Below are 26502 nucleotides of genomic sequence, written 5' to 3'. Positions count from 1 at the left end.
GCTACAGAGCTGGGGGGAGTAGGTCCCTGGCTGGGACCCCAGTCCTCAGTCCCACTCCTACCCTCCATGGCCCCCATCCTCCCCTCTCTCAGCTCTGGCTCCCACACCTCCCACTGCATCTGAACTACCTCAAACCTTGCAAGAGGGTGGGGCCCTCCCTTGCAAAAGGTCCCCCTAGCAACCTGGCTATTGAAGATGTACGGATCCTATTGTTTTAATGATCTTTTGATAATGATGGGAAGTAAATATGTCAGAACTCCTCCTCCGATTCCCCTTCTGTTAATGAATTAGGATCTACCCAAACTCAATTTTTAAAGTTACATAAGCATCATTCAAATCTTTGGTAACAGCCACTTTCATTTGGGAAAAACAGCATTTCCATTAAAGTGGTGTTATGTAAAAAGCCTTTGTGGATGTGTGAGTAGGAGCAGTAGGAACAGGCACACATGAGTTCTGTTAAGGAGTGCAGGCACCTACTTGTCACCTCTCAGCTGTCCTCAGGAAGGAGGGACCTTGGGGGCAGGCATTTAGTAGTACCTGGGGAATTACATTTCGATCTACTTGTCCTCTAACCACCAGTGAGACCTGGTGCTTGTGGGGCAATGGCAACTGTATCAGGAAGGCCCACTCCCCAGGTAGAAAGAAATCCTGACATTTCTGGGAGTCCCTTCTCTGGCCATGGGGCTAGTTTCATTGAATCATAGAATATTATTGTTGGAAGTGGCTCAAAAGTCACCCAAAACAATCTCACTCTACATCACTCTTGCCAACCTTGACCTGAACAGCTCCCACTCTCCTGCCCTCCCTCAGCTGTGCAAAAAGCATCATGGCACCCATTACCAGAAAGATCACCAGAAGACCTGGTATTGAGCTGAAACCTGCCTTAGATCCACCACCTCTTGGGAACAAATGTAAACCCCTCACCTACAACCTTGGGCAGGAGGCCCAGGATAATTTCGAGTCCAGGAATCAGAGCCAGCCAAGGGTAGCCTGGGGCATAAAGAGCAAGGAGGGAGAGCAGCCTAAAGGTCCACAGAGCTGAAGCTCTTCCTTCGAGGCTTATACCCATCGAGGCTGAGGCTGGAACCATGTGAACCGGGACTGAGTGGCTCTGAGTGGCTCTGCATCTCAGGTCTAATCAGCGAAGGGTGTGGCTCAGATCATCCCGAGGTCAATTCCAAGCTCTGATATTCTGGAGTCCTAGTCCATCCCTCACACACACACACACCCCTTTTCGAGTTCGATGGCTGTACCCTTTTATGAGAAACTCTGTCCACGATTCAAGGCCCAAGCAGAAAGTAAGGAAACTACCCGGAATCCTTCCAGCTAGACTCGACCTGGTACCCGAAAGGCGGAACCATTCTGCCTGCACCGATAGATCCCGCACAAGTACACCCCAACACCGAGGAGGGAAACGTGAGCCTCGGTGTGGCCTTTTAAGTAGTTGGGAAGGGGGTGTGGCCGAAGAGACTGGGAGGCCGCAGCCCCGCGAGGGGGGAGTGGCCGGGGGCGTGGCCGTAGCGACTGGAATGTAGTTGGGTGCTCGCACCGCATAGTAAGGAGGGGCCACGCCCCCTTTCTCCGGGAGGGCCAATCCGGGCGCCGGAGCGGTTTCAAGTCTCCCCTGCCAGCCTGCCCGCCCGCCACCCCACCCCCCTCGCGGATTCGCTTTTTCCGTAACAAAATAGCAAAGCTCGGGACGATCCGTGGGCCCGACCGCTCACAGGTGGCGGGTTCCGGGGCCTAGGACGCTGCCCGGGAGCGGGAAGCACCGGCGGGGCTTGGAGAGGCCGGATCGAGAGCCGGGAAGCGCGCGGGGGTGGGCGCTGCAGCCGCGGGTTGTTTATCTGGAGTACGGAGGGGAGGGGGGAGCCTGGAAACCGCCCCGTGTCCCATTTCCTCCTCTTGTTTTCGCTCCGGATTCTCCATGTTGGACCCAAACTGAGGAGCCCGGAGCTGCCGCCGGGGGATCGGGGCTGGGGGCACCCGGGGGAGCCGCTTCCCGGGCCGCCGGCCCTCCGTACAGGCCGCCTCCCTTCCCAGCACGGGAAGGGAACGCGAGGGGGGATGTGAACAGCTGCGGGAGTCGGAGTCTCGGGAGCCGGAGCCGGAGTCGGCCCCCGCCCAGGCCCCCCAGCCCAGCCCTGCCCAGCCCTGCCTGCGCGCCCGCCGTCCTCCCGCCCAGCCAGCCCGGGCCCGCGGGATTGTTAGATGGAACACGGCTCTATCATCACCCAGGCGCGGAGGGAAGACGCCCTGGTGCTCACCAAGCAAGGTAGGGGTAGCAACTTCCCAAAACTTTGCGTCGCCCCCGGGCGCGGAGGGGGTTAGCACAGCCTCGAACCCGCGGCCGGGCGCCTGGCCCCCCGTGGCTCGGAGCTGGGAGTCCCGGCGATTGCGATCGGATCTCGTAGTCCATCCGCCTCCGCATCGCGGTGGGCACTCAGACCCCTCTGGGCACTCCGACGTGCCCGGGGTGGGGGGGGCGGCATCCGCGCAGCTGTCACCCGGCCCCGCACCCCCTCCTCCGGAGGCAGACGGAGGGGTCGCTTGGAAGCGCGAGCCCACCCACGTCCGCCCCCTCCTGAGTTGGAGAGTGAGGTCGTCGCTTTCCTGCACCGCGGCTCGCGGCTGGCCCAGGACCACCGGGAGAGGGTGGGGAGGGGGCGCAGGGGTCCGGAGCTGGAACGGAGCCGGAACCGGAGTCCAGTGCTTCCCAGGCCCGCGGAGCCCGAGGTCGCTCGCGTCGGGGGGCGGTGACGGCGCCCGGCGGGACTTGGGACCAAGTTCACCGCCCGGAGGCGGGGGCGGCCGCGGGGGGGGAGGGGCCCGGGCCCCGCACGGGCGGGACCTGGGCGGCCGCGTCCCCGCGCTGGGCCCCGGGCTTCTGCTCGGCTGCCTCCCGCCGGTTCCGCTGAGCAAACAAGCCCGACCCCGAGCCGCGGCCGGAGCCCCTCCCTGCCCGGGTGCGCTCCCGCGGGGCCGCCGCTGCACACACAGAGCCGCGTTTGTTTAGCCCGGGAGCCGTGTCCCTGGTTACATAATTCGCCGGATGGCATCAGACCCGGCGTGTTTCTGAATCGCGCAGCGAAGAAGTGCGAGTTCTCTGTGAGCAGCGGCTCGCGGCCTTCAGCCCTCCCGAGGGTCAGGTGGAGACGCGAGGGGTGTCGCGGGCCCGCCTTGGAGGTGATTTCGGGGACGCGAGCGGGATGAGGCCGAGGCCTCCAGCGGCGGCGGGGGGAAAGGTTGGGGCCCGAGGACGGCGTCCCTCAGTCTGCGCACTGGAGAGGCCCCGAAACTCCTCTTCCCCTCCCCCACGTTCTTCTTTTGGCCTTGAGGAATGTGTCCAAAATAGCAGGCAGAATTTCCGCGGGGAGTCGGGACTAGCGTTGGTTTTCTTTGGGAGAACTCCCGGGCCCCGAGCCCCCTGGCCCTGAGGCCGAGGAGGGAGCACGCTCCTAGTACCAAATCCCGAGCGGTCTTGCCGACCCCCTCTTGCCCCCACCACCAAGCACCCACGGAGAGCACAGGGCGCGAAGGCCCAGTGTTGCAGCTGAGTGCACAGAGGCCTGGCGGGGCGGCAGCCGCCTCGGTGTCGCCCCACATTCTCCGGTTCGGCAACATTTGCGTGGTCAGCAAGTGACTTATTCTGGGGCTCACGGTCCCGAGGAGCTCCCTCATTGCTTAGGGGCAGTGAAGCTGGATTGGTGCAATCAGCCTTTCCCGAAATCCCTAGGGTATCGCGGGAGGGGGTGGGCACAGCGTCTGCTTCAGTGCATCACCGACTCTTCCTTAAATAAGCCTGCGTTGTGGAGGGATGGCGCCCTGCCTGCTCAAGACCCAAGTCCTCCAGAAGCCCCTGCTCCCCTGACCTTGGTGTTGGCATGGTCCCTGCTTGCCTGGCTGCCTCACTAACTAGGCTGTGTGACCCAGGTGGCAACTTCACTGCCTCTACTGGCTGCTCCTCTCTGTTGAGGGCTGGAAAAGTGAGGCTGTGTTTATAACTTCACTCCTGACTCTTCCTACTCCCTGCTCAACCTCTCATCCCAGGAAAGGACCCCAAGAACCAGCAAGAGGTGGAGAAACTTGAGTTGCAAAAGAGTTGAGAGGGGACTCGGGGAAGAATAGCCCTGTGCTTTCCCACCTGGGTCCTCTCCTGCAGCTAAGGAGGGTGCCTGCTGGTGATAGGGCCACACAAGCAGTGGCGCCCTGGGCTCCTGAAAGGACAGCTTACAAACCAGCTGGAAGTTCCATCCACCAGGTCAAAGGGGGATGGGAGCAGAATAGATAACAATAGAAGCCAAAGCAACTGACTTCTTGACAGGGCAAAGTTGCTGACGTTGGATGGATTTTCTTGGAGTTAGGTTTTTCTTTCTTTCTTTTTGTGATTCACTCTTCAAACTTATCCTTGGAGGAATCTGGATTCTCAAGTCGGTAGCCATCTGGGTCTCTCCCTCCCCATATAGTTTTGGATTCCAGAAAAGGCATACTTTCTTCCGGGCCTGCTGGGACACCCAACCCAGCTTTCTAAGTTCCTTGTTATTTACAAACAAAACCTGCGTCTTAAACAAACAAGCAAAAAAACACTGATGTTTTAATTTGCTCCTTTATCCTTGTCATCTCACCCCCGCACCCCCCCCCCCCATCCTATCTCCCATACCCTGCTTCCCTTTGGAAAAAAGAGAAGTATAAGACAATTTGTTAGTAAATTTCTGGAAAGAAAATTGCTCCTAGCATAAGTGGCTTTTTAAGGAACTTGTTTTCTATTGTGGATATTTTTAAAATCTTTTTTAGCATTCTATTTGCTGAGCTTTAACGCTGTCTGGATGTGTTGATGATTCAAAAGTAATTACAGTAGGGGAAGTAGAACTAAGTTGCTGAAAGCATTGATGATAAAAGGGCCAAAATTGGATCATCCTCGCAGACAGACGGGTGAAATGGCTTCCTGGTACAGCAGGGACAGGGTTGTGTATAACATCAAAAATAAAAGTTACCATCATTTTGGCAAAGAGAATGGCCATTTGTTGCAGCCCCATGTGAAGGTGTTGCCCGGTGGCTGGGACATTGTGCCGAAGGCCTTAGAGTTAGATGGGGAGAAGCCAAGGAAACAGTCCCATTATGAAATGAGAGGATGGAGGCTGCCTCTTCCAGAGCTCTCAGTGACCCACAGGCCTTTTGAGGGAGTGGGACATTTTTTGTTTGCCATGAAGCCTGATGCTTCTTTCCTCTTCTCACATGTGTAACTGGACTCATTGTCTTAGCTAAAAGCAAGGGTTCTCCTGAGAGACTCTCACTGTCCCTAAGAATGAGGATGGTGGCACATTTTTCTAGCCCTTGTTTTCTCATTAGGGAGAAAATCTGCCTTATTCCTTAAAGAAAAAGCTGAAACTCCTTACACTGTAGGTACAGCTAACTCTTAACTTGAAAAGCTTAGAAATGAGTCTTGTTGGGACTTTCTCCTTTACTTGCTCTGTCTGTGGGTAGGACGGAAAGGCGGTCCCTTGACACTGCCATAGAAGCCAGGGGGCATATTTACAGCTGGCTCCTCCTGCCCGCTAGTTCCTCTACCTCTCTTTGCCATGTATCTTGAACCCTGCACTCTGAGTCTTGCTCAAGTGTCTCCTTTGGAGCTTCCCCCCCATTTTAGGGTATAGGAGCATGGATAGCAACTTAAGCTTGTATTGCTCACTCTTAAAGAACCCCAAGGGAGTGCCACTAACTTAGCAGCAAGTTTGTAAATGCCTAACCCACCTAAACCCCTAATATTACCAGGCTGGGGGGTTGCAGTTGGCCTACAGAGTTTTCACATGAGCAGTACTTTGGAATTGCTGTGAGAAACCTCCCAGAGGATGGCAGAAGGGGTGATGTTCTCTTCTTCCTCCCCTCTTAGCCATAAGAAACTTAAACTGGGTGGCAGAGAAGTACCCATTTCATCATCTCTGTGGGACCTTCCAAATCCTTTATAATCATAGATTTTGTTAAAATGATGAACACTGTAGAAGTTTCCAGCCAAGGTGAATTGATGCTCCCAATCTTTCTATGGAGAATTAATAGATGTGTTCATAACTCAGTATGGGAAAGAAAAGCAATATATAAGTATATGAGTGTGTATACACATGCACAAACTTGCACATATACACTGCTTTCCTACCTCTTCCTCTGCAACTTGTTTCCTGCTTGCTTTTGAGTAATTTTGGGTATTGTCTTTTATATCCAGCTTGGGAGGTTTTGTTCTTGGTTTGGGTAAAGTGGGAAGGAGCAAGTGGGAAAACGTTCAAATCCTTGCTTTTCCTTTTCACAGTGAGACCCTTGACAACTCATGGAAGGGTACTAGGTGTCTTACCTATGAACTAGGTTAATGATTTCTACCTTTCTGTAATGCTTGGCACTTAGTAGATGCTTAGTCCAGCTTTTGTACTGCTGGACCACTACTCAACTCCCTCCTCCGTTCCCCCAAGTACATAGTGCAAACAGCACCCGAGTCCTGTGCGTTTTATGGTTAAAGACAGGTGGTAAGGGTCAAAGGGGACACCGGCGTGGGGGCTTGGGCCTTATGGCAGGATCAGCCTCTGAGGCTCGCGGACAGTCTTGCTGCACAGACCCCTTCTTTGTGCCAGTGTGCTTGGGGGTGGGGTTTTATCTGCACTGGTAGGAGTAGCCTGTGCCTTGGGGCTTTTGCTGCTCTGACTGTCACCTCAATATGGGGGGGTTGGAGTGGGAGCGTGGGAGGAGGCCAGGGAGCCGTGCACCTCCTATGAAGAGTCTCTAAAATCTAAACCTTCCTAGCAGTTGCTAGACCTCTCAAAAATGAGTAGAATGAATTCTCAAAACTATTGAACGCTACATTCTCTTGAAGAGGCACAAAAGCAGCATTAGACTGCTTTTCATCCCGGGTCGGGCTGGCCAGCTCCAGGAAGCCTGGAATGAACTCTTTTATCTTGGGGACATGAGATTGGGTGTGTCCCTGACATGACTCCCTGCCTGTTCTGAAATGGAGGGATATTTCCCAGCTGGGATGCAGATGAGTGCATTAGCATGCATCCCTTATGAAAACTAGTAGAAATCAGAGTGGAGAAGTTGGCTCCTTAGAACGGGAAGGCTCTCGGGACCAGAGACCTACTGGAACAGAATTTCTTGGTCTGGCAGAGTGCCTGGACCTTCAGGTCTGAGTGCGCGGGCACCAGGCTCTGTTACTGCAGGACGGGTGCTCTGGCGAGCACCACGGCCTCCCTCAGGGCAGGAGGTGGGTGTGCCGGGGTTCCTTCTCAGCTGTTCTAGGAGTTAGCCTTGAATTTGATCTCTGCGCAGACTGGCCATTTCCTCCCCTTTGCCAGCCTTAACCGTGACCCACGCTGCCTCTCCTTGGCATTGCGCATTCCACTTTTTAGAGTGCTTGGTTCCCTGCCTCCATGAGGCTTTGCTCTTACTTTCTTTTTATCCTATACCTTTTATCTCTTGACACATGAACAGTTTTTGCATCCTGTTGAACTTGCTCTTTCCCATCCACACTGTTCCCCACCTCAGGGAGAGCCAAGCAGAATTCCTGGGAGGTTTCATAGCACAGTCTTGCAGAAGTACCCTCCCTGAACAGTGGATCCCAGCTCTTCAGCTTCCATAGCAGGCAAGGACTCTCCTCCACAGGAACAGGGGCCCGTAGGAAAAGACATCAGAGCCAGGTCTTTTGACCCAGGGGTAGAATAGAGCAAGTGTCCCCCCATAAAGGAAAACCAGGCCCAGGAGACTAGTTTTCTGAGGCTGGCAGCAACTGAGCCCGTTAGATATGGTGGGGGTGACTTTGGCTAGTCAAAGACCCCTGGCAACCTCAAGACAGTGACTCTCAGCCAGGACACACATTAGAATCTACTGTGGTGCTTACTGAAAATATACAGACCCCACCTGGGACCTGCTAAATCAGAGCATGGGCAGGTGGGCCAGGCATGCATGTGTTCCAAACTCCCTGTGATTCTGACAGGTGTCCCTGGAGGAAAGCCAGGTAAGCACAGCAGTGGCCCCAACTGCCTGTTTATCTTTGAGCAGGAAGATTCCACTTGAGGGGTCCAGCTTTACTGTTTATTAAAGATCCTATAAGCTCCTCAAAGGGAATCCTAAAATTTTGAGGTTCGTGGACAGAGTAGTGGTCCTTTTACCCAATACTTAGAGAGCACTTGCCACGAATCCAGCATTGTTCCTAGCATAGTGTGCCTAATATCTCAGTTAATCCTTATAACCTCATGAGGTAGGACTCATCCTTACTTGACTGATGAGGAAACCTCAGCGGAGAGAGCTGCAGCACCTTTGCTCCAGGGTATGGGGCTAGTAAGTGTCAGCCAGGGCTCAGGCCCACACTGCCAGGCTCGAGCTTCAGGCCTTGGCTGTAACACACTGCCTCATTTGCATCCTGCATTCCCCTTTTTTAGAGTTCCTTTGAGTCCACACTTCAGGGATCTGAAACCACTTTGTAAGGGACCATGCAGGGAGACCTTTTCATTCCCAACTGACCAGTGAGGAAGCTGCACCCCAGACAGATTCTACTTTCAGCAAGATCACAAAGCTATTGAGAGGCCAAACTGGGGCAAGACCCGGCTCCCCTGACTTCAGCTCATTGCTGTCTCTGATGGGCACACCTCTGCGGCCAGCTGGTCCTCGGAGGTGGATGCGCCCGCAGGCAGGCTCTTTTTCGACCCTTCTGCAGAGGCCAGCCAGGTGGGGAAGGAACAGGTTGGCCAACTGGGGGGGGTTGCTTCCCTCTGTGTGGTTGTGATCGCTTTTTTAAAAGTCCCAGAAAAGACTTTCCCAGGTTTGACCTCATCACTACCTCTCCGTAACCTCTGAAATGAGTTGGAAGAAATCGCCATGATCCCTTTTAGTATGAACAGTTTGAAATCGAGACTGAGATAAGGGTATAAAAGTGTTTTGCACTTAATGACCAGCAGCTGACCCTTAGGTGCATTTACCAGGGCCAGGCCACACACTAATCGCCTGGTAATTCTCATAGCACTATGAGATAGGTGATGCTAGTCGTACCATTTTACAGATGCAGAAACCGAGGCCAAAGGCCACACACCTTATATGTGGCTGAGCCAGGATTTAATCCCAAGTCTGTGTCACCTTTTGTAATTATTCTCTTGCTCACTGGTTCGAGGAGAGAGAGTTGATGGTTCCCGTGTTTTGTCCTGTGCCTCGGCTGCTCCTTCTCCGTCTTTCATGCATGTGTCACCTGAGAAGGGCTGACATAACTGGCATAGCTGGAGGGGAAAGAGGTCCCGGATTGTCTGTGGTCTGTGACCAAATCCAAGCATTCTGAGAGTCAGAGCCGAAGGTCAAGGCAAGGGCTGAAACAGTCACCCAGAAGGTGTTGTGTCCTGCTTGACAGGTTTCCTCACCTTGCAGCCTTCCACAGGGGAAGGGCTCAAGGTGAGCAAATGTGGTGACAGTCCCCACGATGGCACCTCTGTTCTTGCTAGCACAGCCTGGGGCAGACCTCCCGCTAAGGCAGGGGCAGGATCCAGCCCTCTGGGTTTTTTTGAGTGAATGGAGATTGGGGCTTTAGTCCCTATCAAGTCTGGAACTTTTTTCATCCTTTCTGTAATTAATTGCCCAGCCTGGGCCTCTAACCCGAGGCTCAGCTCCCTCCTGCATGCTCCACGCCCCCACTGTGTTTTAAGAGCGTCCCATGGCGTTTTTGGCAACAACTTTAGTTAGAGGCTGATTCTGAAATTGTCAGAGTATCTTGATCATGTTTGAGAAGTTGCCAGGAATCTGCTTCCAAAACTGAGCCCTTCTTGAGGGCACTTCCCTAAAGTGGAGGCCCCGTGTTGAGGTCAGTGAGTCCAGGTGGCTGAAGGGGGCAGGCCTGGCAAAGTAGCATGCCAGCCCCGCTCCACAGGTGGCATTAAGGGCCAGGATTGTTGTAAGACCCCACAAGGGAAGCTGTGAGAGAAGAGTGGGAAACACAGGGCCCTCCTCCCGGGGAAGAACCGAATGGAAGATCTGCTTCATAGGACTGCACCCCCTCCCCCACTGCTGGCTGCAGGGAGGGGCCCTGTGGGAGCCAAACGGCGTGGCTGAAAAATCCGAGCAGTCAGACTCACAGCTCCTCTTTGGAACTTTGGGAACTGCTGCCGAACTGGATGAGGCTGTCTGTCTTCCTTGTCACTGGAGAGAGCAGTGTCAACAGTTGGGCATTGTGGAAACTGGTGCACGGTCCCGTGGTTTCCCAGGCTTTCCTGCATGTGGGGCGTCTAGGCCTCTCACCCTTTGTTCCCCCGCTGACTCACCTGCTGGTCCAAGGAGCCCTTCCGTCCACCTGGCACTTTAGGGCCTGTCCTCAGCCAAGGCACAGATACCCCTTGCCGAGGACCTGGGAGGGCTCCTCTCCATGGGAAGCCCCAATCAGATGCGTCTTGGCCGCAGGGCCAGGCAGCCAGCCAAGAAGCTCCGGAAATGCTCCAAATACTACCTCCAGTAGCTGAGGGGAGGGAGGCCCCTCCGCGAGGCCATTTTCTGGGCTCTTTAGACACAGTCCTCTGCTGTGGGGGCTGGGGGCTGGGGGGAAGGAAGTACTTCTGAGGGATGAAGCAAGCGTCCTTCTGCATGAATGGGCTTGCTAAAATCGGATAGCCTGAGTGCTTGCCTTCTGCTGAATCCCAGGCAGATGTGTGAGGAGTTTCTTTGCTGGGACACGGAAGCCGTGCTGTTGGCAGGGGTGATACCTGGACCTGACCTTCAGAAGGTTAAAAATAGTGCTGTCCTGGCAAAACTCTCCCAGTCTGTAAGCACAACACTTCTGAGAGGCAGGGCCAAGCAGTATCGTCCTCTGGTGCTTCCTGGGCGGAATGGGGGTAGGCACAGCGGGAGAGGGCCACATTGGCAGGCTCGCCGCAGGTGGACGGCCTCAGCTAAGAGGCTTCTGTTTAACCTTGCTTTCAACAGTCAGGGAGTTTGTGAACTAGAAAACAACTTTTGTGGTGGGTTTGGGAGAGGGTACAGGGATTGTTTTGGCTTTTTGAAACCCACTCATCATCAGAGTTCCTGGGGCGGGGCACCTTTCCCATCTGACTTTGAGCTTCATCCCCATGATAGGAGCAGGAGGGCCGTTTAGTGGTCACCTCTCCCTAACACTTAAAACAAGCACAGCATTTAGCTTTAGAGTTTGCCCCGTGCATTACTATACACTTTGGTTATCTACTTGGTCAGAATGAGGTCTTGCTGTTATCCCAATTTATGGATAAGGAAACTGAGGCTCAGAGAGTCTGTATGGCTCTTCCTGTTCCACAGTGAGTACCTGGCAGAGCCTGGACCCCAGCCCGGGTGATCCTCGGGCTAGAGGGGCACTTTCTAGGCTTTCCCTTCTCACTACACCCTGCCACAGTAGAAAGCCCTGCGGCTGTGAGCTGGAGGGGTGGCCCGCTTCCCTGTCCTCAGCCTCCTCTCACTTTCTTCTTAAGCCAGAGCTGGTTCCCCCATTCATCTGGGCTGGTCATCTCCAACATCCAACCTTCAAACTAGATGTTTGGAGCAGAGAGAACGGCAATAGAGCAGCTGGGCAGGAGAGAACAGCTGGATGTCTACGGGGCGGGGGGGGGGCGGTGAAGAGCAGCTGCTGTGGGGCTATATGGCACCCACTGGAATCCCACTGTTGTTGGGGAATGTGGGTGCGCTGACATCCCCACAGGCCTGTAAGTCCTGTTGTGCCCAGCGTTGCTCTCCTGCGTGCCTCTCCCCATCACACATGGCGGGGTGGGGGTGCCCTGCACCTGGCTGTCAGGGGCACTGCTGAGAGCTGGCTGGAAGGAGCCATTTGAAAGGCTCTTTGACAGAGTTTCAGATCCCACACTGGTGTATGGCTCCCCCTCAGCCGCCAGCCCACTGACCAAAGCAGGTCTAGGAGCAAAGCTCCTGGCTCCAGCCCACCCCGTCCCTCATTGTCCTCTCGCTCTCCCAGAGAAATCTGCTGGGTGAGCAGGTGTGGGTCTGGATTGGGTGAAGCCCAATCCCAGAGCCTTGCATGGTGTTTCCCCGTACAGCCTTGATGGCCTCCTCAAGAAGCCAACAAAGAAGGGGGGCTAGACCCTAAACTGGTGTTTACCAGCCAGTCCTAGAGAGGAACAGAACAAGAAGGGGCCTTGAGAGTGCGGGGCAGCCTCCCAGCTGTTGCATGAGTAGAAGTGCATGGTTCTTCTCAGCTGCCAGAGGCCCCTACGGGGTTAAGAGCCTTGGCTCTGGCATCAGGCACACCTGGGTTCAGATGTTCTCTCTGCGATCATACTAGCTGTGTGACCCTGAGCAGGTAATTTAACCTCTCTTTACTTACGTTTCTTCTGTAAAATGAGGGTATAGTGCCTACAAATGGGTTCGTAGTGAGGATTAAATGACGTGAAGTGTCTGACACAGACAGGGCACGTCCTCAAATGAGGCCCAGAAAGACTTGGTAGCTTGCCTCAGGCACTCAGCTCATTCTGAGCCTCACTTGCTTCTCCTCACATAAAGGAAGCTTTTCTGTTTCCTACTCTTTGAGCTGTTGCAAACCAATGGAAGCCTGATTGTAGCACTGACAGGCCCTGGAACTCCAGAGTCACTCAACCGAAGTTTTTGAGCATCTGCCACAGAGGGTCAAAGGCTGATGAATGTACCTGGCTGAGGCCACTGCAGGCCCCGCCTGGAGGCTGAGGCAGGCACTGCTGGATGCTCAGAAGCAGCCTGTGTAAAGGTAAAGAGAACTAACAGTCTGGGGGAGGGTTGAGGGAAACGGTACCCAGAGAGGAGGAAGGAGTGAGGGACATCTGGGGTGTTGACCTTGCTGTTGTGGGTCTGGGGTACCCCTCACAGGCACTGCAGCTCCACACTCTCCCCCAAGCACCAGTCCTCTTCATGCCCCTGAGTTCAAGGCATTCGTGGTCTGAGGCCTGGAGCTGCCTGGTCACATTGTGTTTTCGAGAAGACTCTTATTCCCCGCAGAGTCCAGAACGAGCTGAGGGCTCTCCCTTCCCCAAGCCCCTGTTCAGACTGAAGCGCTTCTGCCTGGCAGGCGTCTCCATGGCCCCAGCCAGGGGGCCCTTTCACCCCTTGCCTCTCAGGATTAGTCAGCCTCACAGCGTCTGCCACTGAGATGCTGAGTGTGTTCCTGAAGGCCTCTCTTCAGGAAAGACCCAGGCCATGTGGCCTTTTAAAAAAGGCTCCGTGCCCCGGTTAAGCTTCTGATTGTGGTTCTGTGGTTCATAAACCAAAGGAAAAGCAATGGTTCAGCTTCAGGCTTAGAGCTTTGTGTCAGCATCTGCTCTGAGTTCCTGGTCTTAGAATTTAATGTGGGCCATGCAGGTAGGTGGGGAAACTGTCCTTTTCCTCCAGTTTCTGCATAGAATTATTATTATTATTATTATTATTTTAGATACAGGGGCCGGGGATTGAACCCGAGACCTTGTATGTGGGATGCTGTCAGCAACCACTGAACCACACTGGCTCTCCTGAGTTGGTTTTTTCGTTTGTTGTTTGCTTATTTGTTTTCAGGAGGCACTGGGGACCAAACCCAGGACCTCCCATGTGGGAAGCAGGTGCTTAACTGCTCCAGCCACATCCGCTCCTGCATAGATTATTAAAAGTAGGGGGGAAATCCAGAGAACCTCTGTCCTGCTCTCACCAAGTGCTGAACTCTACTCTGAATTTTGCTCCTTGATGCAGGGGTCTTGGGGATGTGCCCCGTGCAAACTCTTCCTTCATGACAAATATCCAAGCCCTGGTTATCTAGGCTCTTTCCCCAGAAAGACCTTAAGAATGGATATCCAGGTTTTTAGGCTAATTGTTGGGGAGACCTGATCATTTCTAAAAGGTTTCCAATGGTCATCTCAGTGTCCGGATCTGGTCCTAACCCACGCCGGGGGGGGGGGGGGGGAGCTCGCAAACCGACTGACCAAAGAGCAGCTGTGGCCTTGGAGGGAGGCCCCCAGCCTGCACCTGCAGAAAGTCCTCGCCTTTCTGTTGAGTAAGGGCAGTGCTGGCTGCCACTTGACTGACTGCTGTGCGTGGGTCATGTCCTGGTCCTTGGTCCTGGGGAGCAGAGTTTGGTTTTCTCTCCTCCTCTTCTTTCTCTTCTCCAGGAGCCCAAGTGGCCTGATAACTAGGTGGTAAACGGCTCTCTCATTTCTCTGCAAGGGCCATCCTGGTGTGGGCTCTGAGGATGGAGCGGGGAACTCCACATAGCTCCTGGGTATCCACCACATTGTCTCACCCCAAAACAACACAGGGGTAGTTGTCCTGCGTGGCATGTTCTCTTTGCTTTAAACTGGGATGGCTCCTTGGCTCCATCTCCAGCCCAGCTCTGGGATACCCGGGCCCAGGGGAGAGGCGCCTGTGGTTGGGGACTGTTCTGCCGGCGTTTGTGCAGCACCACCTCCTGGCCACGGTACCTATTGCATCTTCTTGTGCTCAGCCATTGCCAGAATCGTTCATCTAAAGCAAAAGGAACTTGCCGAAGATATTCTGAAATTTATTTCTGTTGTTCCTGTAATGTCTGTAGCTTTTTGTATGCATTTGGCCTTTCCAGGGCTGCCTTGCCAGCGCTCCTGCTAAAATGGCTTCGTATTTTTCAAACCCAGATTTTTAGGTAGCTGCAGTGTAGAAGCAGGACATCAGCCTAGAACCCAAGGCTGGATGTGTGTCCCAAGGGGATAATCCCCCTATGTTTTAGTCAGGCCGTGTGTCTTTGAAGGGAGCAAGTTTTAAGGAAAGTGGCATGGAGTGTGGGAGGGAGACAAGGGTGTGAACAGAGTACAGCTTTTTCCTTGGGTCTGTGGCTGTTCTGGAGTTTTCCGGCAAGTTGAGCTCAGTTCTGCTGCCATTGCGCCAGCTTAGGGAAGCTGATACTGAATGGAACTGCACCTCTAGCTAGCTTGAAGAGGACCAGGCTATTCCCTTACCTAGGACAGGTAGTCTCCTGGGAACTGGTATTAAGGGGCATTTGTGTATTGTAAATTACTTTTGAAAACACCTTGAATGTGCTCCTGCCAGAACAGCAGAACAGCTGGATTCTAGGCAGGGCCCCATCTCTGAGCATCCCCAACAGAATGAGGAAGAAATCCTGCAGCTTAGGTGCCCCAGATCCCAAACTAGAGAGTGGACAATTCCTTCCATTTCTGCTTTAAAGAGAATATGCTGGAATAAAGAACATGTATGTTTCACAGCTAACTGGTTTTGGTCATTTGCCAGGCACGTCCTGTGTGCCCTGGTGGAGCGTGGAGGGGATGTGGGCACAGGTACCTGTAGACAGAGGCGCCCTGCAGCTAATTCCTGTCATTCCCTCTGTTAGCTGTCGTTCCCTCTGCTCTAGGCCTCGTCTCCAAGTCCTCTCCCAAGAAGCCTCGTGGGCGAAACATCTTCAAGGCCCTTTTCTGCTGTTTTCGCGCCCAGCATGTTGGCCAGTCAAGTTCTTCTACTGAACTCGCCGCATACAAGGAGGAAGCCAACACCATTGCTAAGGTAACTGGATCAGGGTGGCTGGAATGCTGGCAAGGATGAGCCTGCTGGTGGGGAATCCCTGCAGGCCTCATCACGTGGGCCTCTGCCCTTCCCTCAGGGGTCTGTTTTCTGTCACGTCCCTTTTGGGGGCTTGGGCCTCCACACCAAGATGCATCTGTGGTTTCTGAGGGCCCCTGTGGCCCAGATCCTTCCGGGTTCCAGGAACTGTACAAAGCGCTTTGCGTATGTGGTCTCGTGTGATCCATGCAGCAGCCCTGCCAGGAGACTCATGGGATTCCCACCTTACAGTTGTGGAAACTAAAACCCAGACAGGTTATGGAGCTTCCTGAAGAGGTCCTGGTTAATAAATGGTAGTGTTAAGAATTGAACTCAGGTGCATCTGGCTCTGAAACCTGTGTTTGTTGTTATTTTCTACTACGCAAACTACCTTCTCAGTTCCCCGAGTTGCAGGGAGCCAGGGACTGGTAACCCTCCCACAGTCCTGATAAGCCCTACCAGCAGTTCTCACCTGTATCTGTGAGCATTTTGAATCTTCACAGTGACCAGAAGGTAATTCTGGCATTTCAAGGGTAGGGCCAGCCCTGTCCAACAAAAATTACCTCACCCCAGTGCCAGTGGTTCCCCTTTCCAAAAAACCAAGGCCTAACCCATCCTTCCCTTCTCTCGAAACCAGCCTAAAGATGTGCACATCAGTGAAAAGTCACTTCATTATCTAATAAGGGAAAAGAGGTCAAATAAAGTACATGTCACAAGTATTAAACATTTGATTTTTAGGAACAATTTGTAATAACATGGAAAAATATTGAGTTGTAACATTAAGTCATAAAGCAAAATATAAAATTTCATAGTATTATGTAGTCTTATATTAAGTTATAGGGGAAAAAAGACTGCTAAAAGTGACTTGAAAGGAAATACACTAAAATGCCAATATTAAGGTTTTTTTCCTTCAAGGTTTCCATTAAGAACACTTAGTACTTTTCACAAGCCTAACGGCATCCTTATTATTATTAAAAGGTGGAAGGAGTCTGTCTGAGCTCTCCGCACTCCACCTCCCTCTTACTCAGGTACTGTGTAAGCTCCCGGTGGTTGATCTGCGGCTCTGTAGGGGCTCAGTGCTCTATTTCCCACAGAGAGGGCAAACAAGTATCCTCAAAGAGCAGCCTGGGTTCAAGGACTAAGCAAGAGGTTAAACCATCACAGCGAGGAGTAGAGATTTTGCTTTTCTGACTGTGTCCCTGAATCAGCTGCATGAGTTCCCTGTTCCTCACTGTGTCCAGCTGAGAAGTAGCAGCCGCTGAGCTCAGGGACCCCATCTTCTCCATCCCTCATCAAGCCTAGCGTGGAAGGAAGCTCTGCCTTTTCCTCTTTCCTGCCCAGCTCCCTTCTGTCACGTTCGGAGCTGCCAGGCGGTTAGGGTCTTGGGGAGAAAGTCACCCTCCAAGCCTGAGGCGGGAGCAGTGAGCTTGGTCAGGGCGGGGAGGCATGGGCGGGTTGGCCCTGACGGCCTCCATCTCTCCCGCAGTCGGACCTGCTCCAGTGTCTCCAGTACCAGTTTTATCAGGTATGTGAATCCAGCAGGGTAAGTGCTCAGAAGCCCAGGACCTGCGCTTCCTGGCTAACTCTCCTCGGTGGCTGGCTGCCAATCCCTGCCCCGGGAAGCCAGTTCTCCGGATATTTACTGAGGGCCCAGTATGTTCAAGACATTAGATTTGGGTGAACAGTGGGTGCTATGTGGCCACTTCCCACAGCTGATGTGCATCCCACAGCAGCCCCGGCCTCCACCCTCAGGGTCCAGATCACTGTAATAGTCCTAGTGGGAGGCTAGAAAACAAGGCACCAGCTCTTATGTCCTCTTCCTATACCTCCTGACCTTCAAAGGCTGCCTATCCTGGGTTGGTGAAAGAGTGGGGGGGCGGGGGGCAGGGGGATATCTTCTTTCTCCATAATCAGCCTGGCCCTTCCACAGTTCTGCCAAAGGAAGCAATTGGGCTTTCTTGGTGGGCAGATCTCAGCACCCTGGCTCTGTTTTCAGATCCCGGGGACTTGCCTGCTCCCAGAGGTGACAGAGGAAGATCAAGGAAGGATCTGCGTGGTCATTGACCTGGACGAAACCCTTGTGCATAGCTCCTTTAAGGTAACTCAATGTCTGGAGCCCTTTCTATGTCCAGCTTGGGCTCTCTCATGAGTCTGACTTCAGGTGCTGTGAGGTGGCCTAAAATTGAGGATATAAGGATGGCCAGAAGGGGAGGGCTTGGCCTCTGGCGTTTTGGGCACCCAGGCATCTGGAGGTCACACAAAGCATGTAGGAACCTCCTCCCCCGGTCCCTGCCATCAGGCAGCATCTGCCCAGTGGCCCCACAGCACAGACAGTTCGAGGGCTCTTTCTGTACACAGCAGTCTAGAGAGAGAGGCTGAATCTGCCTCGGACCTCACCCCTGTGCAGTTAACAGATGTCTGCTAACCTAGGAAGGCCCTGAAGCTCTCTGAGTGAGGTAGAATTTGGACAGGGAGGGTGCGGTAAGTAGAGAAAACCAGAAAGGCATACTGCGCCCTGTATGGGGGTGAGAACCTCGTGGTGGGGGCAGCGGGAGGAGATTCCTAGAGGCACTAAGATCTGTTCCTCCTGGCCCCTCGGGGGACAGGAGAGTGGCTGTGGCAGGGGACTAGGGTGTGGTAGGGGCTTCTGCCTTCCCTTCCATGCTGACCTCAGTCACTTTTCTGCCTTCCAGCCAATCAACAATGCTGACTTCATAGTGCCTGTAGAGATTGAGGGGACCACTCACCAGGTGAGCTGCCTGCCAGGCCATACCCAGCCCAGCCTCCCATCTCTGCTCAGGAGCCCCTGCCCCTCCCAGGGCTCTCTTCCCTCAGTTGATCCCCTTCCTGTAGCTTCAGTTGCTCCTGTTACACTGGTGTCTTTTTTTTTTTTTTTTTTTTCCCTTTATTTTTAAAGAAACTTTAGATTACATAAATGTTACATTGAAAATATACGTGATTCCCATATATCCCACCCCTTCCTCCTCCCACACTTTCCCCATTAACAACATCTTTCATTAGTGTGGTACTTTTGTTTCAATTGATGAACACATATTGAAGCATTGCTACTAAGCATGATCTAGAGTTTACATTATGGTCTACACTTTGCACTGCGTAATTTTATAGGTTTTGACAAAATATTTAATGGCTTGTATCCATCATTGTAATATCATGCAGAACTATTCCATTTTCTCCAAAATGCCCCATGTTACACCTATTCTTCCCTCTCCCCTCAGAACCTCTGGTGATCACTGTCTTTTTATCAATGTCACAAGTTCTTCCATTGCTAGAATAATATAGCCCATAGTTGCATTCCCACCTTAGGTTTATTTATTCCTCAGTCTCGAGGATTTGGGGATGGTGATGCTGACTCTGCTTCCATTTGAGAGGGGGCTCAGATGGGGCAGATGGATGGAACTGCCTTGCTTGCAGTTGTAGGTACTCTGTCTTATGGGATGGATGTTATTCATCATCATCCTTTTGTTAGTTGTCCCGGGTGAGTTCGATGAACTGGAGAATAGGTGTTGGCTGCAACTCTACCGAGATTCAGGGCTCAAACGGCATATGAACAGCCAGAGATTTCAGTCTCTGGGACATGTATTTAACAGGTATAGTGCTAATTATAAGTTGAAATAAAAGGGGCAGAAGAACCATTTGTAGGAAAACTATATATGAGTCTAACTCTGATACACTGGGGAGATAGGTTATCATATGTTCCAAAGTAAGGCCCACTGATGGGGTGCTGACTCACTGGGTTGTCCGCTCTGCCTGTAGTGTCTAGATGTCGCTAGAGCCCTCAGGAGCACCCCTGCTCGAGACACCATTCCTGTGGCAGTCAATGAGATCCTCCTGAGACGTGCATAAGTGCAACCTCTGGAATGACCTCCCCACTCACTTTGAAATCTCTTAACCATAAAAACTCATTTGTATTTAATATTTTCCCCTTTTGGTCTAGGCTTTTTTCCAAATGCATCACTAGTTGGTGCTTGATAATTGTCCCTCAGTGCCAGGGAGTTATGTCCCATGTGGGAAAGGTAATGAGTCAATTTATATGCTGAGTTTAGCTTAGAGGGAGGCCAGATTTGAGCAACAAAGGAGGCTTTCAGGAGGTAACTCTTAGGCAATATAAATTACTAGGCTAAGTTTGATTTCACAAGAACAAGGTTTATAAGTACACTCATCAATATGAAGGGCCTGGCCTATTGGTCTGTCTTCCTTCCCTAGGCAACTGTCCATGTTCTAGAATCTAGAGGTTCTTGAGAAAGAATGAAACAGGACTCGCAAGAATGGGAATTGAATATTCCGTCATTTATTGTGTGGGTCTGCACCCCCCGAGACAACATCCCCTGCCACATGAACACCTTCGTATTCCACAGATGCAGGCCCCAGGTGCACCCCTCCCCACACATCCCCCAGCACCGACCCCCTGCACCAGGGATTCTCCCCTGCCAGTCACAACCCTCCTGCAGTCCAAAACCTCCCCCAAAACAAAGCCCAAATATAAGAGAAATAAAATAAAAATAAAATTTTTTGCATTGTGCCTTTCATCACTGTAAGATCTATTATCTTTTATGTATATTGACAGTTTCTCTGTATGTTCCCTCAGTGTCTTTTTTTCACATTATTTTCCAAGAAGCTTTAGATTACAGAAAAGTTACACAGAAAATATAGGGAATTCCCAAATACCTCCCCCCCCCCCCAACACACTGGTGTCTTTCAGACCCAAGACTTTCTCATCTTCAGAACTTTGCTGCTCCTCATCCCCCTCTAGATGTCACCCTTCTCTTCTTTTTGCAGCCAGGCTGTTTGAAAGAATACTTGACATTATCTAATAATAGGAATAGCTGTCACACAGCACTCGCCCCCCCATGTGGCCAGCACTGTTCTAGGATTTAGTTCATTCTATCTCATCTTGATGAGTTGGTGTCTCTCCCTGTTACAGGCAAGAAAACCACTGCAAGCTTTTTTCCCTACCTGGAAAACCTTCCTCCTGTGCCCACTCAGCCCTGTCTAGCTGGTGAACGCTTTCTTCCCCAGCCCAGGCCTCTCTCTGTGAAGCCTTCTTCAGTTCCTCTTCTCTTGTGTTCTTAGCACAGGATTCTGGTAGATGTATACAGAGTGCCACATCTAACAGGATCAGGCTCCAGTTCTGCGTAGCCAGCTCGGTCTGGGTTTCAGGATCATGCAGCTTCGGTAGTGAAAGACCATGTACTTGGAACACTTGCCCAGAAGCTGCCAGCTGGCCTGAGGGTCAGATGATCAAGAACACATGGCCTGGTCAAAGAGCAGTATTACTTGCAGGGAGATAGGCTTTGAGGGCCACTTCCTGTGTCCATTGGGGGTTTTCTTCACCCCCAACCTGGGTGCTCTGCCAGGCATCAGACCCATCAGAACCAGGCTTGGCCCTCGGACTGCCTGCACCCTGCCCACCAGCCCTTTACAGTCTAGGTGAGGGTTTAGAGATGTGTACAGCCCGTGGCAAATAGACACTGTAAACTCCTGGTTAACAAGGAGGGGAGTAAATAATATAAAAGAGGTGTGATGGTAAGGGGGGAGGGCTACCTGCACAAGGCAGGTTTTGAGCAAAAAGGATGCTGAGCTTGCTGAGTAGGCATGAGAGATGTGTTGAAGAAATGACAGGCTAAAGGAGGCAAGAGTGGGTTGCCTGGGGCAAAGGGTCCTGCAGTGGTGCCAAGAGGGGTCTGATGAGCTTGTGGCCAATTGAGGCCAGCTCCAGGAGGGAGGATCAATGCCAGACGGGAAAAAGCCAGGGTGGGCACAGTCTTCTTGAGCCAGAGAGTGCTGTGGCTCGAGAGGCTGAGAGGGAAATGGTTCCAGCAGATGTGTAGGCTGGGTGAGAGGGAAAGAGACTGGAGGGAGAGAAGCAGAAGAATGCAGCTAGATGGGGGACATGCAGCCAAAGGACCCTTTAGGCCAAAATGCAAGATCGTGAAAGGTGAACACACGGGGTGTTAGGAGTGGATGGCAGGAGTGAGCACAAATGGGGGCCTCTCAAGTGAGAAGCTGCAGGGTACCTAGTCTGCGATCATTGAGGGGGATAAGTTACTTCTCCCTGGCACAGTTCAGAGAAGCCGCGTGAGCTTGGGGGGTTTCAGGAAGTGTCTGCGCCATGTCTGCTGGTGGCCTGCACAGGCTGTCCTGCGGGGCCAAGAACAAGAAGCTCCCACAGAGGCTGTGGCTAGATTCAAGTAATCCAGGATAGGCTGTTTCCATCCGCGAGGCCTATTCTTGATTACTTGTTTCTGGAGGCAGCTGATGGTTCACCACTGGCGACAGATGGCTCCTGAGACATTGGCGTATTTCTTTCTTCTTGAACTGGGTCGAACAGTGGGGATCACCAAGCCAGCAGAAGCCTGATAATAGAGAGACACTAGAGTGCTGGTCTGTGGGGCGGAAAGCTTCCGCCAGGTGTTCCGAGTGGCTGGGGGTGGGGGTCAGACAGGGTGAAGTCCGAGCATCCCTGGTGAAGAAGACTGATACTCAGCCACACAGGGATGCCTCCAACAAGCCGCTCTGCTTTTCCTCAGGTATACGTGCTCAAGAGGCCTTATGTGGATGAGTTCCTGAGACGAATGGGGGAACTCTTTGAATGTGTCCTCTTCACTGCCAGCCTGGCCAAGGTACCTGGGAGCAGGAGGGGAGAAAAGAACCAGGAGCAGATTTGGCAGCCACAGGAGTGGTCAGCAGCTCTTTGCTGGTCCACGGGATGCCACAGCAGGACCAGGACTGCATCCAAACAAAGGCATCTTCTCTCTCCACAGTACGCCGACCCTGTGACGGACCTGCTGGACCGGTGTGGAGTGTTCCGGGCCCGCCTCTTCCGTGAATCCTGTGTGTTCCACCAGGGCTGCTATGTCAAGGACCTCAGCCGTCTGGGAAGGGACCTGAGGAAAACCCTCATCCTGGACAACTCGCCTGCCTCTTACATCTTCCATCCAGAGAATGCAGTGAGTGGTCCAGACACACCCCCTCTGCAGGAATCGGGAGTACCTGCTCCAGTGGGAGGGGGAGCAGGCTGTGGTCTAAGCAGAGAGGCACGTTACCTCGAGTGGGCCCACCCCACGGCTTCCAGTGACCTGGGGCAAGGGAAGGAAAGAACTGGTAGTTGGGAGGTTAACTCCACCTTTTCCCCTGCCATAGGTACCCGTGCAGTCTTGGTTTGATGACATGGCAGATACTGAGTTGCTGAACCTGATCCCAATCTTTGAGGAATTGAGCGGAGCAGAGGATGTCTACACCAGCCTTGGGCAGCTGCGGGCCCCTTAGCCTTGCCTGCTTCCAAGCAACGACCATCCCAGCAGGGGACTTTCCTACATTGTGCCTTTATGACCAGACAGACGGCGGAAGTTGGAGCGCCTCACCAGATGGGGCCTGGAAGTAGTGAGAAGTGATTGGAAAGAGCTTTAGGGTGGGTTAGATGCCAAGTGGGCAAACATCAGACCAACGCTATACCCAGAGCTACCTGCTTCCTGAGTTGGGTTCCCAAGATCCGTGTGTGAGTGTGAATGTGTGTGTGTGAGCGTGTGTGTGTGTCTTGCCTTGAACTGTGGCCATGGGATATACAGTGTGTCTGGTTGGGGAAGAAACTGAAAGATCAAGACTCCCCCCAAGTTTGTCGCCTCTCCAGTTATCCTAAGAGCCATGGAGCTCCACAGGGATGAAGACTGTTGAAGGCTCCATTGCCAAACATGGCCTTTCCTCAGTGTTGTAAGGTTTATGCCAAGGAGGAAGGGTCAGAGGCCGCCCCCGGGTGCTCCAGGCACACGCCTTTGTGAAACCTTTCTCCAGCCAGCTGCTGCAGACAGACAGACAACACTTCTGGGAAGATGGAAACTTTTTCCAGAACCGGTGCCCTGATGGCCATCGGGCCCTGTGGCCTAAGGGCTGCACTTGCCTCCGAGTGCCTGGCACGGGCCCTTTCTGTGTCTCCCCAGTCGCTCGGGTGCCAGGCCTGCCTTCCTCCGCACCCAGCCATAGTCGAACCCGTGGGGAAGGAGGTCTCCCGGCCCTGGAAGAGGACAGATAACTGATTTCCGTTCTTTTGACTCTGTTTTAAAATTCTCTTTATAAACATGGAGTGTTGGGCCTGGTTTGTTTCCTACAAAGCTGCAGTCCCAGCCCTGAGACAAATGTGGGGGTTGGGGACTGGGGCTGCAGGGAAGAGGAAAATCCCCAAAGCATGAATGTGTGTGTCCCTGTGGCTTGTAAATCAGCCGAGCTTGGGACCAGTTCCATAAATCTGCTCTTCAGGGATTCTCCGCCGGTGCTGGTGAAAGGACTCTCGTTCCGAAGGCTGGAAAGGACCGCTCTGGACTGCCCCTGCCCCTCCTGTTTCCTGGGCAGGGCTCCTTCCTACTGTGTCTTCCCAGGACCTATCCTGTGCCGAGCTGTCTGCTCCAGCCTTCACCCTTCCTGGCTGTCACTTTTTTCTCTCCAGGGCCTCAGAGGCACCCCTGATTTTCCTGGGCTGAGGGAATGCTTGTTCTCTTCACTTGGTTTGCCGGACTAACATGCATGCCTCTGGTAACAGGTGCCCAGAAGAGCTCAGGGGTGAGTGAGCCTCTCAGGCACCTGTGCTTTGGGTGTCTCTTGTTTTCAAAGATTCTGAAGAGTGAATGCTTTAAAAACTTGTCACAGAATGGAAGTTTCTCCAGGGGGGGAAACAAAAGGGGAAGTGCTGCTGCAATTGGGAGCACGAGGGGGCCTCCCAAAGGGAGCCCCACCTCAGCATCACTGCCTTAATCACGGCCCGCCCTGGGCGGGGGGGGGGGGGGTTCTCTCCCTTCCTGGGGCAGGAGGGAGCTCCTGTCCTCATCTCTGGTTTCCCTGTAGGCAGGTGTCACAAAGCCTTTGTACGTTGCTTCAGGTGCGGGACACCTCCACTCAGGACTCATCTCCATTATCCTCAGTTTCCACACTAGGTCCAGCCCCAGGAACCCGCCAGGTGAGACAGGGCAGCAGCTTGGTGTTCCAAGTGGGAGCTGGCCGGCCGGCTGGCATCTTCCCCTCATGTCGTGGTGCCATCTTCCCTCCTTGCCCCGAGGTTCTAAGTCCTCCTCTTGCCTTTTGGTGTCAGCAGTGGAACAGAGTCCCCGAAGGCCATGTGGTCATTTCCCCAGCATCATTCCCTTATAACTGTGGGGTCCTGCTTCAGGTAAAGAAAAGAGAGCTCTAGTGCTAGCCAGGTAGGCATCTGACGGGAAATGGGCACCTCTGGCTTCCAGCCAGCCCTGGCCTAGGCCTCCATCCTACTACTTTGGGAGGGGCCTCTCCCAGACCCCACCCTAGGTGGGGCCACACTTCTCCCACCTGGGCCCAGCCAAGCTTTTCTGACAAAATAAGCAATAAGAGAGGCCCTAGGCGGATCCAGTTCCTAGGACCCTTTCTGCCCTCATATCTCCACATTCTTCCAGGTAGGGGTAGAACTTGCTACCCTCTTTCCTGTTGGGCCTGCCCAAGTGCCCAGAGTGACTTGTGACCAGAGCCCAGGGTGGCTTGGTGCCCCTGCTGCTTCTGCATGGAGCCCTTGCCCTACCTGCCGACAGTTCCTCAACAGAAATGCCATCCCCACTCCTCTTCTCCCTCCCCTGGAGAAGAAACTCTGCCAAATAAGTCTAAACAGGGTCCATGCATGTGGACAGAACCAGCCCAAAGTCATTATTTGCTGTCCGGTTTCCAGTTGCACAGTGAGTTGGGGGCAAATGATGATTGCAAAACTTGTTCCTCAGAGGAATCAGGCCAGACTCAATTTTGGAGGAGGGCAAGATTGGGAGGGAGCCATTTCATCCCAGAATCTGTTCTAGGACTTCCCACCAGCCCTTCCCATTTGAGACTGGTCTTCAGGAGGCAGTAGGCCACAGGGCCTGGTCAGTGCCAATTCAAGCCATGCCAGGAATCGGCCCACCTGCCACGGTCAGTTTTTAAGGTGCCTCTTCAGGGACACCATGTGTCTCTCTGATTGGGCTTCTAAATCAAAAGCCTGATGTTCGTGTCCCCCTCATAGGGGGAGCTTTGGACACAGGACTAGTTTGGAAAAGGGTCAGGTAAGGGTTTCTGCTCTGCACATTGTAGAGGAGACACTCTAGGCCCATGGATCCCTTACTAGAGAGGAATACAGGTGTGTCCTGGGCCCTAAATGACTTAAGGAAATTGACTCTAAATACATTTTAATTGCTGAACAGGTAAGAAACCTTGAGTACATTTGCCTTCACTTTACCTGGGACCTTTTGTTAAGCTCTCTCCTGTCTCCCAAAGATATTGACCATTTTGTAAATGTATAAACTCACCTCTGTTAAACAACGGCCCAGAAGCTTCTTTGTGCTAGGCAAGGGAAGCCTGAAGGCAGTCATTCCCTGGGAAATGGATCCCATTCCGTTCTGCCTCTACCTGCTCCTGAGGCCTCAGTAGGGCAGCTACTTTCTAGGGCAGGCCTGTGCCAGGTCGCCCCCAGACTACCTGTCTGGGAAGATAAGCCCATTTTCCCTTCAGCTCTCCAGATAGTTACTTGGCACTGTTGTCCCTCAGTTACTTTTTTTTTTTGTAAAGTGGAGTTTTAGTTTAGTTTTGTTTTTAAGCTGGTAAATATCTGCATTCAATCGGGTGGGGAGGTCAGAGGTGCTGGCCTGCTGCCCCATTCCATTAATGCCATAAGGCCTGTCCCTAGAACACACCCTTCTCTTTGAGCCCCGTGAGCTTCTCTGCTTTTAATTACCCCAAGTGTGACATGTTTTATCTGTGCTGCTTTCCCCCTTCAAGATGCCATTTGGAGGATAGGGGATCTGCTTCCCACTGTGATTGGGCTATGGGATTCTGACTACCTTGGTTACAGATTCATGGTTTGATAAATCTGTTGTATTCAAAAACTTGAAATGTAGGACGCCATTAAGTGTCTGTTTATATTTTTGGAATATTTGTATTACTTGCAATTAATTAATAAAAGCGGGTTTTAAAAACCCATCCAGCAATGGGAGCTGC

General features: G+C 52.8%; 1 protein-coding gene across 2 annotated transcripts; it reads left to right on the top strand.

Annotated features, from left to right (window-relative positions):
* The first annotated feature begins 1659 nt into the window (after positions 1–1659).
* Positions 1660–26497, top strand: CTDSP2 (CTD small phosphatase 2). 2 transcript variants are annotated; one of them, XM_058308344.2, is made up of 8 exons: positions 1660–2275; positions 15323–15471; positions 16994–17032; positions 17504–17605; positions 18201–18257; positions 22056–22148; positions 22290–22475; positions 22669–26497. In XM_058308344.2, exons 1-8 carry the CDS (start codon positions 2212–2214, stop codon positions 22792–22794), a joined length of 816 nt encoding a protein of 271 aa, XP_058164327.1. In that variant the 5' UTR covers positions 1660–2211; the 3' UTR covers positions 22795–26497. The 2 variants fall into 2 exon arrangements, with proteins under 2 accessions (XP_058164327.1, XP_058164326.1); XM_058308343.2 differs by having other exon boundaries at positions 1662–2275; positions 15302–15471.
* The last annotated feature ends 5 nt before the right edge of the window (positions 26498–26502 follow it).

The sequence above is a fragment of the Dasypus novemcinctus genome, chromosome 12, assembly GCF_030445035.2.
Source record: "Dasypus novemcinctus isolate mDasNov1 chromosome 12, mDasNov1.1.hap2, whole genome shotgun sequence".
Classification (NCBI taxonomy): Eukaryota; Metazoa; Chordata; class Mammalia; order Cingulata; family Dasypodidae; genus Dasypus; species Dasypus novemcinctus.
Note: the sequence above shows the minus strand (reverse complement) of the source record. Positions and strands in the feature narration are given on the sequence as shown.

Coding starts and splice junctions, on each gene's coding strand:
- CTDSP2 (XM_058308343.2), top strand. CDS start 2,212: ATGGAACACGGCTCTATCATCACCCAGGCGCGGAGGGAAGACGCCCTG. Junction 17,606..18,200: donor TTGTGCATAGCTCCTTTAAG/GTAACTCAATGT, acceptor TCTGCCTTCCAG/CCAATCAACAATGCTGACTT. Junction 18,258..22,055: donor TTGAGGGGACCACTCACCAG/GTGAGCTGCCTG, acceptor GCTTTTCCTCAG/GTATACGTGCTCAAGAGGCC.